Genomic DNA, 12,835 nt, shown 5'->3' with positions numbered 1-12,835 from the left:
TGGTCTTGGTAGAAAGTTATTGTTGCCTGAAGCGTAGGGTCATAGTATCAACTGTGTCAGGTTGGTGCTGTTAAGATGCATCAGGTTTCGAGAGAACAAAAAGGATGTTTTAACTATTAAAAATGCTAATATTCAAACATTAGTATAGTTAAACTTTGAAATTACAACAACCTGCACCAATCCTGTGCTATTAAAATAATTTACTTAAACATGCTGAGTCAGTGAGCCCTCCTGAATTTCCAATTAAATAAAAGGCAGTTTTCAAAAAAGTAATAGTGTTGTTTTGGGCTGTATTTCTTTGCACCACCTCAAGCTCTATGACCATCATAACATCACATGCAGAAATAGTTCTTCTACAATGTTACAGAGGCAAACCCCCCTGCTTTTTTCTTTTCTAGCCTGAATACAAACAGAAGGAAGAGGATAGCACTGTTAAGCACTGCAGTCGTATTTCCAAAGTATTTAATAGGATGCAGATGAGTACCCAGTGAGAGTTGCTGGAAGTGGCTAAGCAGATTAGGTAGTTGACTTCTAGGTGACCTGAAAGTAGAGCTGGGTGCCTATCTGGATGTCCAAGCTCCTGTTAAGACCAGGTAGAATCTACCTACCTGACTGTAAGTGCAGTAAGTGGGTTAATACTTTCTTTGAGTTTAAAGTAGTTCCGTGAAACAAAATGTGTTAAATTCTTTCTGTAATTAGCACGTGTAAAAGTTTAAATTTACTAATGCAGTGCCCATTTTCAGATAATTTCTTGTTGAAGTCCAAATCCCTGCCCAAAGTAGGCATGTGCCAAGTAAAATTAATAAACTAGAAATTAATTGGCTCAGATTTGTTATATTTGAAGTATGCTTTAAGACTTGTGTTCCTGTACGTATTTAGATGATTTCTAGCAACAACAAGCCGAATATGGTATAAAGACTATAGCTCAATATGTTGTAATCTTTATCCCAAACAATCAAAATTCTTCAGTGCAGGAATGACATGTACAAATGCAAAATAGTAAGGCTGTTAATTTTAAGACGTATTGCTTGCAGATTTCCATGGGGGTGATTTTAAACGATTGACCAGACTTACCTAAGTCAGTCTTCCTCTGTTAGGTACTTTCATTGAAGGAAAGGGGCAGTGACTGCAATTTTTTTCAGTTGTTTTCAATCTTCCGTTGGAAATTTGCTATAGTCAGCTTTCTTTTCTCTTACAGGGAGAAATGGCCTGGCATGGTTGGCGTGTGGTCCTCAACTTGAGGTAGTGAACTCTGTGACAGGAGAGCGGCTCTCTGCGTATCGTTTCAGTGGAGTAACTGAACAGCCTCCCACTGTTCGTGTGGTAAAGGAGTTCTCCTGGCAGAAGAGAACTGGACTGCTGGTTGGGTTGGAAGAAGCAGAGGGAAGTGTTCTCTGTCTGTACGACCTTGGAATATCAAGAGTGGTTAAAGCAGTTGTTCTTCCAGGAAGGGTAGGTACCTTTTAACCGGAGAAACCTATGTTGTTAGGTGCTGCATAATCCTGTTTCAGGAAAAGCTTTGGAGCGTCTCTTTGTAGGAGGTATTTTTTCTATATTGCATTAACATACTGTCACTTCAGAGTATCCATTCAAGAGAGCCTTGATGTAAAATCTTGGGCTTAACGGTACCATTATCTTTGGAGTTTACTGCTAGTGAAACAAGTTTTCTGGTTTTATTGTAGAGCACATAGTTATGTAGTTCTCCACCTCCACAAAAAGGCATTGAAAAATACCTTTCTGTGGCCAGAGTGAAAAAGCAAAAAATCCCACTTTTTAAAGTGTCTGAAACATACATTTCCTAAATGGTTAATTTCTGTCAGAAACACTGACTTTAAAATATCTCAAACTTCCATAATTGTGCTGTAAATGACTTGGACACATTCCCATGAATCTCAGACTAGCAAGCAGAACACATTTTTATGTTGACTTAGGATAGGAGAAAAGAGCCTTTAGTGAGTTATCTGACAGATTGCTGAAAGATCGACTTTCAGTCTGCAGTCCTTGAATCTCTGCTTATTGAATATTGTGTTTGTGTAGATGGGATACACTGGAGTAATGCTACTATTTTTTTCTGTCTTTTGTGACCCATGAACTCAAGTGATGTAATGTCCCCTAGTCTCATTATCTTAATGTAAACAAGAATCAGCGTAAGTTAATAGAACATCAAGATTCATTATATTTTTATCATCTTAGAAGCTGCAAGAAATAAATAAATACTTATTACTCAGCTTTGCATAACATGATTTGGTTTGACTTGCTAGAATACAGCTGGAGTTTTGTTTGTTTGTAATGCTACAGTGTAGTAAGCATTTGTATTGTGATAATTTCAAAAGATATGAGTTGGGTTGGTGCTCCTCTGTGTTAGTTTGCCTATCATCATGATAAATCTTAGAGTTTTAGATGGAAAGGCACGCTGTGTGCTGACATAAGCGTATAATCAATAAGTGAAATATGTTTGTGAAAAATGACATAGCTTTGTTAAGTTTTATTTCTTAAATCTAAGTAAGGAAAAGGAAGGGTTAAGCAGGATCACATCACATACCGAATCTGTGTCTACAGAAGTGATTTGAAATAGAATGTATTTATAACTATAAGTTGTATTAGGGAGTTTTTCTATACCACAAAAAATGGTTCAGGAGAAAATATGAAGAAGCCTTGGGGGGAAAAGTTGGCTGTTGTGTGATAAAGGTTATGAATTCTGGAATAAAGGCAAAGCTTATCTGAATTTCTTCTCTTATGCCCTGAATGCTCTTGATTACAAGCATGTTTGGTCTGTTGCTTTCATTTTGCTTCCTTCCTTTTTGCTATTAGGTTAGTTAGATCAGGATAGACAGCACACAGGTATTGCTAGTTGGACTGTTAACTTCTGAGTTGTGAGTGGGAGTAAGGGTAAGCAAAAACAAGTAGATAAAACTTGCACTTGGCCATTGTCCATGTTTTGAATTTATTCTGTAACTCATACTTGCATATTATGTAATGTGTAATTTGGGTTTATGATCTGCCTGAATGTTTCTCTGATTTTCACACTGATTATTTTTAAAAGTAAAATGTGGACCTATTCTTAACATCGCTTTCTGCAGTTTCTGTCATTACTGCTTTAAGGCTTTAATGAGCACCTTAATTTCTGGACTATTTTCTGTGTGGGCATATCTTTTGCAGACAACAAAGTTGTACAGCTTAACATGAACTTAGAGTAACTCTGGCCCAAGGTGTCAAGCCATTAGTGTATTAATGCATGGTGTTTATAGTGACTGCCTTTTAGTGTAAGAATAGAGGTGTAGTCATTCAGAGAGTAAAGGAATGAGTTAAAAAAACCAAACTCACAAGCTTAGAATTTTGGCATAATTTTTTTTTTGTGGGAGCATCTCTAATTGTCCTCTGGATATACATGCGAAATGCAGCAGAAAACTGAAAATGTTAATGGAGTATTATTTGAATTGGATTCTCGTAAAAGCAAATCTGAATTTAAAACATTAATTAGATCATATTGCTTTATAATGATTGTATGTTTCAGAACTATTGAACGGTATTTTCTCAAATTTTCCTGGTTTCTATGAGGCAGAAGGGTATCATTCAGATTCAGTGAGCTGAGAAAAGTTTTCTTTGTTCAGTCCCAGAATGAGTTGGCAATAGTCTAGGAGAACATGAAAAGCCAGTGCATAGTGCACTGGAAAAATATGCAGTTTCAGGAGCTTCTCTGTGAAAAATAGAAGTGTTAAAACCAGGAAACATTTTTGGAAGACTGTATGTAAAAATGGAAAACATTCATTTGGAGCCAGTTGTACAAGGAAAAAAATCTTAAAAGAAAAAGAAGTTAGAAGCAACACTTGAACTTTGGCTAATTCTGCAGCAAGATATGTACAGTATTTCTGCTTTCCTCATGACAGTCATCAAGTTGTGGAGCAGCAAGAATTGGAATAATCAAAATGCTTTTGATAGTCCTTTGAGTAGCAGAGAAGACTGGAAATTTGATTTTTGATTTTTTTATTCTAAATGAGGAGCTAGTGTAAATTTTACTAAGCTAGTATCTCCCTTCAACACTTTCTAAAAATGTTTCATTCCCATGGAAATGCCCACGCAACTTGACCGCTGCCTTGCCTGACTTACAGCCACGATTAATCCGAGTACCTGTTTGGCAAAGGCGGCATACGACTGTGTCACAGTGCTGATGGGCTGTGAACAGTGGGAGAACTAGATTTAGTTTTGTCTTTCTTACTTAAGTCCCTTAAATACGATAAAGTTTCTTGCATATAACTGGTTTTCTAAGTTTTCTTAGAGTTAGTTATTTCTAAGTAGGAAGTGGAAATTGGTAAGCTGTAATAATAGAATGCACTATTTAAGCCGAAGTTAATTCAGTTACATAACTGTAGGAAATCTGGTAAACGGAAGGCTGTAACAGGTTTTTGTACAGGGCTTTTCTTTTTTTTCTTTTTTCTTGATATAATTGGAAACAATGCTTTGTTTTTAAGTCTTATGATCCTGTATTTACTTTCTTGTTTCTGATGTGCTAATTCTGGCTTCACTTTTGAATGATATCTATTTAGCTTGTCAAACTGCTTAAATATTAACTTGTAGTTTTCCTGTAGGTAACTGCTATAGAACCCATAACTAATCACGGAGGAGCCAGTGTGAGCACTCGACATCTACATCAGGGTCTGCGATGGCTCTTTGGAGTGGCAGCAGTGGCTACAGATGTTGGTCACCTACTTCTGGTTGACCTTTGTTTGGATGATTTATCTTGCAGTCAGAATGAAATAGAAGCATCGGGTAAGCTTGCAGTTTTTAAACTTGAATTTAAGAGTAAGAAACCTTGTATCTTTTAAATAAACATCCCACTTTAGATAATAGAAGATACTAGTGCGCAGACATTTGTAACTATTGATTACAAGTGGCGGTTTGACATTGTCTAGTCCTGAACTGATTAAAAATGGGAGTGGCTTAATACTCCTAATGTTATAAATGCCCCCCTCCCACCAAGATGCCTACGTCACTATGATTCTTGCCAGTGAGGTGTAGGAATTTTACCATCTGAGTCAGTGCAGCTGCCTGACAGGAAGTTGTGCCCTATTTCTTGGGAGTCGTCTTCTGCTTCTGTTAATTGACTTGGGGAAAATTTAAGTCAATTTTCTTGACTTATTAAAATGCATGCATTTGGATGAACAAAATCTCTCATTTGTGTATTCAGATTGCATACGCTGTTTTGGCAATTACAACAGTGGCTTCAGGAGTTGATGTCACTTCAAATAGCTTCATCATGAGGCCCAAACTCCTCATTTACGGAGTCCAAGAAGAATTTGTCTATGAAGGTTACACTTTTACCTGGTTTTGAATCAATCAGAGAGTCCTTATGTTCTCTGAATACATACAAAATGGAAATACAAAAAAAATGTTGCGTAAATGGGTATTTTGCCTGGGACGGTAGAATTAGATTATACATGTTGTCACATCAGTGTTTAAAGTGCACCCTAAATGGCATTACACATTCATTTATTGCATGGTTTTGTGTGTGTAGATCTAGAAGTCGTCACTAGAATTCCTGCTGAAGTTCCACAAAGAAGAGAAACTGTGACCAGAGAAGGGAGACATCTCTGTTTTCAATTACAAAATCCTTCGGGAACAGCAATATCAACCCTGTGCTACATAAGCAGAAGCAATCAGCTCGTTGTGGGTTTTTCAGATGGCTACCTGTCACTGTGGAATATGAAAACTTTGAAGAAGGAGTAAGTAGGCCTTTACATGTGGCCATGCCTGGAGGTGCAGGGGTCTCATTTTTTTGCTTAAGGAAGTATGTTAATTTAAAGCGAACTTTTTCAGGGTCTGAAATTTTAAGTATAATCTTGGAAGGTTTAGAAGTCATCTTCTGAAATAACTATTACGTCATAGATGGATCATAGATGGACCGTCTTCTCCCCAATGGACTAGCATTGTTTTCGTTATTGAGCCTGTGGATTGAGGAATTATGGAAAGCGTGCTTCTTTGGGTTATGTCAAGCAGCTAGGATGTGATAGAGCCGATTTCTATAAGACACTTTGTTCTCTCAGTAGTATTCAGTGAAAGCAGGAAATGTGTACATTTCAATGAAACAGATTTTAAAAATTATTTTTCAGAACCAGTTCCTACAATTAGGGCATACATTGAAAGGCTTGAGTATGTTAATAATGTGATTTTGGTGATAATGTTCTTCAAAGTGTCCAGGTTGAAACTAGTGAGACATGAAAAATCAATAGCTGATCTGTGCCTGGAAATACATCCTTTCCTACATTTCAGCCTTGACCGAAACAGGAGATTGACACATTCCAAGGCAACGATGCGTGTGAATGAAATTTTGCTTGGAACACTTGGAGATGAGAATAAGGGACATGTAAATTCATAAGCAATAGAAGAATTACGAGATGATTTTGAATCTGCCAAAGAGCAATCTCACTTGAAATATTTGACCAAATTCAGAGAGGGATTCCCTTAAGCAAATCTGCAGTGACTGAGCAGAAACTATTATATGCATAAATAGAGTGTGGAGGAATAATTAGGTGGCAAGAATAGACCGTGAAGGTAGAGATAACGTTCAGAAGTCTGGAAGAAAAATGCCTCACATAGTTTCTCATTTCTTTACTGGGACTACGTCTGTTTGGCGCTGTTTTAAATTTGTTCAAAAGATACGCTGCGTTTTAAGTTCAGTATTGAAGTAGGCTACAGTAGGAACAATCTTTTGCCTGGCAGCTGAAGTAATCATTTATCTTCCTCCTCCTCCTCAGGCAGAGGAGGACATAACGCCAGGTTAAGGCATTTGGTGAACAGTAATTTCCTCACCTCTTGACTGTTGCATAAAAAGGATTCCTTCCTTGACTCACATGTTTGAGGTGGAAGCATGACCTTTTGTACTTTGAGGATAAGCATGTAAGGTGCTCTTTTCTCGGAAGATGCTTCTACCCTTCTACAAATAGTTAGGGCCAGTAGGCTCACCTTTTTTCTTTTTCTTTTTCTTTTTCTTTTTTTTTTTTTTAAACCTGTAGACACCACTCTCAGCTTGAAGGAGGAAGGATTCCTGTCTATGCTGTTACTTTTCAAGAGCCTGAGAATGATCCTCGCAATTGTTGCTACTTGTGGGCTGTTCAGTCTACACAAGAAAGGTGAATAAAAACTTACTATAAGCCACTGAATTAATTTTTTTTAATATTTGTTCACATACAGTTAAGACGTATATTTGTTTTGTTTATTTAGCTGTGCAGGAGATTCTCTCAGGTACGGAAGGTGTTAAGCTTACAATGCAATTTGTACAGGATTTAACAGATGTAAAGAGGGACCTACTAGTTCCTACCTTCTGAAAGAAGGCAAAGCAACAGTGGCTATATTTTTTGTGCTTGCATTCTTGAATGATTTCCTTTGTTTCTTGATGACTGCTTCATGATTTGTTTGATATTTGCACCATGGTATTAAAATACCATTAAAAGTGGTTGAGGCTGCAGATCCAGAACACTAAACATGTAACAGCCTGCTGCCCCTAAAGGAGGGAGGCGACAGTATTGCCGATTACCTTGTGCCAACTTTAGCCGTCTTTGGAGCCTCCATGAGCCAGTTTAGCTCACCTGGCAGAGAACGATCACTGTTCAGCAGAATGGTTTCCTGCTGGGCTAATGAATCAAATCAGTATGTGGAAGGGTGCAGTGTATGCAAGAGAGGGACTGGAACTTTGGTGGGAAGGGGAGGGAAGGGAAGGGAAGGGGAGAAAGATCGATCTCTCTCTCAGCATCAGCAAGCTATTTAATCAGCTCAGCTGTTTGTAGAGTGGCAATCTCTTTAAGTTTGACTTTAAAGCGGTTTTGAACGAGAACTCTTCACTGTGAAGAACTATTGTCAACAATGTTTAGTCCATACAACATACTAAATTGTATGGTTAGCATTTGCCCCTGAAGCTGTTAGTGTCAGAACTTCCTCCTTTATGTTTTAGCGGCTAAACGTGACCAATTATCATGTTTTGGGAAGTGCTGTCTTTCTTTTCAGCAAGAGCATGTTATTAAGAAAGCTTCGGTCTAGATCTAATAAAATGATAATGAGGACTCTAAAGCAGCTTTGTAATCAATTATCAATTCATAATTTATACCTTTTTCAGTGAAGGTGATGTTGTGAGTTTACATCTGTTGCAGTTAGCATTTGGTGACAGAAAACGCTTGGCATCAGGACAAGCCATGTATGAGGTAAGATGTGCATGTATGTGAAAGGATGAAAATAGTAATTTTCTCTAAGTGAATATCAGTTAAGTTGGCAGGGGTAATATTTACCATCAAAATTCAGAGATGACTATAAAAAAAAAACATTTTGGGCATGGCCTTTGTCCGTACTTTTTGAAAACAAGTCATACAATTTTATACTGCAGTGTCATGTGTTCCAGCTAGATTCATCTGCAAAGAGCCCATATAAATTCAATTCCTGAAGAGGAAGTGGCTTTTACACATAAAATTATTCTTCATTTAAACACCAAATTAATGGCAAATTAAAGGAAGAGAAGACAGGGCTTTGAATAGCTTTGTTGAACCAAACTGCAGACTTAAATAAGCTTCTGTCTGTCTCCCTTTCTTAAAATACGGCCATAGAGCTTTATTCTTTTCTGCTCTTTGCTTTTATAGTCTTGTTTCTCTTTTGAGCTCTGTCAGCAGGACTTCAAATGAAATGTAGCTACAGTGTCTCTTAAGTGGTGATCCTGAAACTTAGTAGGTATAAAGATAACTCTTTCTGCTTTTTGGCTGGGTTACCTATGAAATCTACTCTTAAAGCCAGCAAAATATGTAAAGACAGTAAATGGTGGTATGATTTGGTCAGAAGAGTATACATAATTTTTTAGAACTGGCTCCAAAGGTGGTGTGTTTAAAATATAGGTGAGGTATCAGTATATCTCAGATACCTGACAGATACAAGATGCATCTGTATAATGTATAATTCTATTCAGTAGTATGCTTGAAACTCTTCCAAAATCTTTTTGAGGGGAAAGCAATCTTAATTCAGAGCAATTCTTTCCTCCTATCTTGATACTTTCTCTTGCATATTCTCAACAGGTATGGAATGAAATAGGGGTGATTCTTGTATCATGATACTCTGTTTTTACAGGGACAGTGTATTTTGATTTTTTTGAATGAGTTTAGATTCTGACCTTTTTCCTTATATATAGGAAAGCTCCTTCCTCATCCGTAAATGTTGCTTTTGAATAGATAAAGGTTAGGTGTTTGGAAAAGGTGGTGTTTCTTTAAAATGCATTATCTATCATGGTGACAAGGTATAAATATCTTCAAGTGATTCAGCGTGTTCTAAATATGGATGTCATCTCTGTATCTGTATGTGCAGGCTTTTTAATGACGTAAATATACAGTGCTCTAGAGGAACAGAACAAACCCTGATTGGGTTTTTTAATTTTAAAAGGGCTTTCATTGCAGTTCACTTCTGCATCTCTTGTAGTGCTCTAAGCACTTTGGCAGGTTGATAGGAGGAAGTTTCTTTAAGCTTTCTCCAGTTTAATTTCTGAACTTCTGCTTTGTTTTATCCTCTTTTAAAAGTTATTTGTAGCTACAGTCTTAGCAGTGACAAAGACAATACCTTGTACTGTGTGCTTCTTTGGAAAAAAAGCCAGTTGTCTATATCCATGTCTCTGGTGGCTACTTTGTTCTGTGTCAACACTTTAATGTTAAAATGTGGGACCTTTTACTATTTGGCAATTCTTTGTCTTGGTCATCTTATTTTCCTGAATAAGATGTGACGAGTGTCAGTTTTCACCTCAGAGGGTTGAAATGTTTCAGCAGCTTTTAAATATGGGTCTGCTAGAAATCCCAGCTGACACTCTTCAAAAGAAGCACACAAAGTGATTAAATAATGTTGTTATGTTTGTGACCTGAGAAAGCTGTGGTGTAGTTAATGTAAGAGTTTTAACCCTCTACAGACTATGCAAGCACTAATACATTCACAGGCTTATAAGAGGTGCCAGGCACCAGTCTCTGGATTAGAGATGTTTTACTCCCCTGCTGTTTCTGCTTCCCTGTGATGAGCGTTGTGGAAGATTGAAATAGGAACCATTCTTACAAGGCAGTTGAAGAGAGAACTAAACAACTGGACCCTCTGGGGAGGAAAGACAGGTTCTTCAGCTAGCTTCCAGATGAGCCACTTACACATGTAGCTTCATACTAAGACCTGATAACACCTACTGCCAAAAAAAACCCCAAACCAACTCCCAACTGCCAAAAACCCCCAAAAGATGCATTAGTATCTGTGCTCTACGGTGGTCACTTTTGGTCTCAGAATACTTCCTTGTAGTCACAGATTGGTCAGTACTACATGGCTGTCTGCCTACATGACTGGCTGAGTCAAGTTTCTTGTCCATCTTCCGTGGCAGAACATTTAAGAGTTGTTCCCAATTGCCAGGCCAAGTTTGAGTAAACAAGGAGGAATCTACTGTTGACCCTTGTTCATTGAATAGAGTTCACAGGAGCTTGAAAGACTTCTCTGCTACAGCAGTGCTTTACTTTCCAGGAATCAGGCTTGAGGCTAGGAAACAGCGCATCTTTGACTTTGTATCGTGGTAAAAAGTCACAAATAGAACTTCTGGAACATGTGGCAGTGTCTTTTTATAAATGAGCATCAAAATTCTGTCTCCATTGCCTTCAAGGCTGGTTTAAGTCTGTGCTCAAGCAATTAACCTAACGGTATGTTTAAGTTATGCTTTCAAAAATCTTTTTTACATCACCTCAGCAGTTGCTAAATCTAGTGCATCCAATCATGGTCATGGAGCACACCTTTACCTTTGTCCTACACAGTGCTTGCGGATGGACAGAGTCTACAGTCTCTACTTTCCTATCAGAGTCTGACCAGTGCATCTCATTTGAAAACTGTCGTCTTATTTTACTGGTCAATAAAGTCATTACTTAACATCTTCCATATAGTGGACTTCCTTGACTTAGATTTGCTTGCCCTGGTGTGGAAAATGTAAAATATACTGTTTTGCTTCAGAAGTTGTCTTAGCAGGAATCGTTTGATGTTATTTTCTCCTTCCCCTCTGCCCTAACTTTGGGGGGGGACTGGCTCTTCGTATATGAATAAAAGTTGAAATTTCTAGTGGTTAAAATTCATCTCTGACAGATTTATGGAGTTTTACTACTTTATCTGATGAAACGGTCTTTTGGAATGGTGGACTTCTTGTTCAGCCCAACATCTTTTATTAAAATTATTTCTGTAATAAGAATGAGATTCTTTGCTTAGGCTTCATGTTAGTTTTTCAAAGAGATGGTTTAGATTTTTCTCATCTACTCTGCACATGTCTGTTATTTGCAAAGTTACTTGCTAAAATAGAATGGACTGTACATGCTTTAGAGCAAATTTTAGCATTTTTCTTTTTAGTAATGAAAAACTTAAATTTTTTTTTTTAGTTGTTTTGGTTGGTTTTTTTTTTGACAGCCTTGATATTTATTAGTAGTATTTCCTAGAGCGGTTAAGAGAGAGCTTGTCTCTTCTCAGATTAGGTGAATTAGATGTATCATATGAGATTATATGAGAAAGTATTGTGTCGTGCTGATTCATTTTAGAGCTCTGAAAGTTTAGGAAACTTGGGCAGAATGCGGTACGATCGATTTTTGGGTTGGTTTTTGTTTGGTGGTGGGTTGGTTTTTTTGTTCGTTTGTTTTTTGCGGGTTTTTTTTGTTGTTGGTTTTGTTTTTTTTTTTTAATTGTAGAGCTACTATTTGTCCACAATACACACATTCATGTGTTGCATTGTTTGAACAAATGCTGTATTTGGAAAGACAGTATTTTGGTTAATGCTTACTTAGAAAATGGTGATATCGGAGGTGCAACACAATCCTGCCGGGGTTTCTGTATATCTTAAAGTAGTTTGCTGACTCTGTAGTAATTCATGATCCTAAACCCATTGCCCATGTGCATCCCACGTCCTCTGTATTTTCCCCTTTTGCTGTTGGCTGTGCTTGGTGAAGGAACTGAGGGATATTTCACCCATGAGTCTCTGATGAGATTAGAGGAGGAGCTGGTAAAAGCTTACGTGATTTGAAAGAAGATTGTTAATCAGTAAGAAGTTCTCATAGCTGCTAGAGAGAGATGCATTTTCACTCCAGTGGTGTGCCTGTAAATAATAGCTCTCGACAGAGCTTTAGCTGCTGTAATGCCATGACTTCACTAACTTCATCAGTTCTGTAATTAAGATGTGGAGCAAAGAGCTTTGCATGTATTGCATTATTTCAGATATCTCTTTGTAGATATATATTTAGGTTTGTAAAGAAATGTTGATGGTGCAAGGAATTCTGCAAAACATGTTTAGAACTGAATAACATTAGGGAAATGCCAGATTTTGAAAATATGCAAAGCCTTTACAGCCAAACTTACCCGTTATGATTTGACACTTAATTCTCTTGCATGTCAGATGTAGTTTCTGTTTGCCAACAGAAACAAGCTCATGGGAAATGTACAATATGATCTGCATCTTATATTAGATATATGCATTCTTTCATATTTAGCTACAATGTATGTCTTTACCTCAAAATAACCTTTTCTCTCTTATTTTTTCCCCAGGGCTTGGAATACTGTGACGAAAGGTACAGTTTAGATCTCACGGGTGGAGTCTTTCCCTTGAGAGGACAGACCAGCAATACCAAATTACTCAGCTGTCAGACTGTAGAAAAATTTCGCAACCATGTTGACAGAGAGGATAGCATTAATGAAGGTTTGTTCTGATGTCCGTGTTTGGCTATTCTAAAAGAAAGTGTTTTGGAATCTAAGCAATGAATGCTGTTCTGTACCCACAGTCTGAAAGTCTTAAATATCTGTATAGGCTAGCTTGTTGGGCTTATTT

General features: G+C 37.5%; 1 protein-coding gene across 3 annotated transcripts in view; it reads left to right on the top strand.

The window, feature by feature from the left end:
• Positions 1 to 12,835, top strand: part of LOC142080713 (protein ELYS-like) — a 50,337-nt gene that overhangs the window by 7,474 nt on the left and 30,028 nt on the right. For all 3 annotated transcript variants that reach the window (XM_075146596.1, XM_075146593.1, XM_075146594.1), the window contains exons 3-8: positions 1,199 to 1,452; positions 4,587 to 4,767; positions 5,513 to 5,720; positions 7,011 to 7,127; positions 8,108 to 8,192; positions 12,556 to 12,706. In XM_075146596.1, coding sequence (XP_075002697.1) covers positions 1,199 to 1,452; positions 4,587 to 4,767; positions 5,513 to 5,720; positions 7,011 to 7,127; positions 8,108 to 8,192; positions 12,556 to 12,706 — 996 coding nt within the window. The remainder of the gene's footprint in view (positions 1 to 1,198; positions 1,453 to 4,586; positions 4,768 to 5,512; positions 5,721 to 7,010; positions 7,128 to 8,107; positions 8,193 to 12,555; positions 12,707 to 12,835) is intronic.

This window comes from Calonectris borealis, chromosome 3 (assembly GCF_964195595.1).
Source record: "Calonectris borealis chromosome 3, bCalBor7.hap1.2, whole genome shotgun sequence".
NCBI lineage: Eukaryota > Metazoa > Chordata > Aves > Procellariiformes > Procellariidae > Calonectris > Calonectris borealis.
This window is presented reverse-complemented; position numbering and strand designations above follow the sequence as displayed.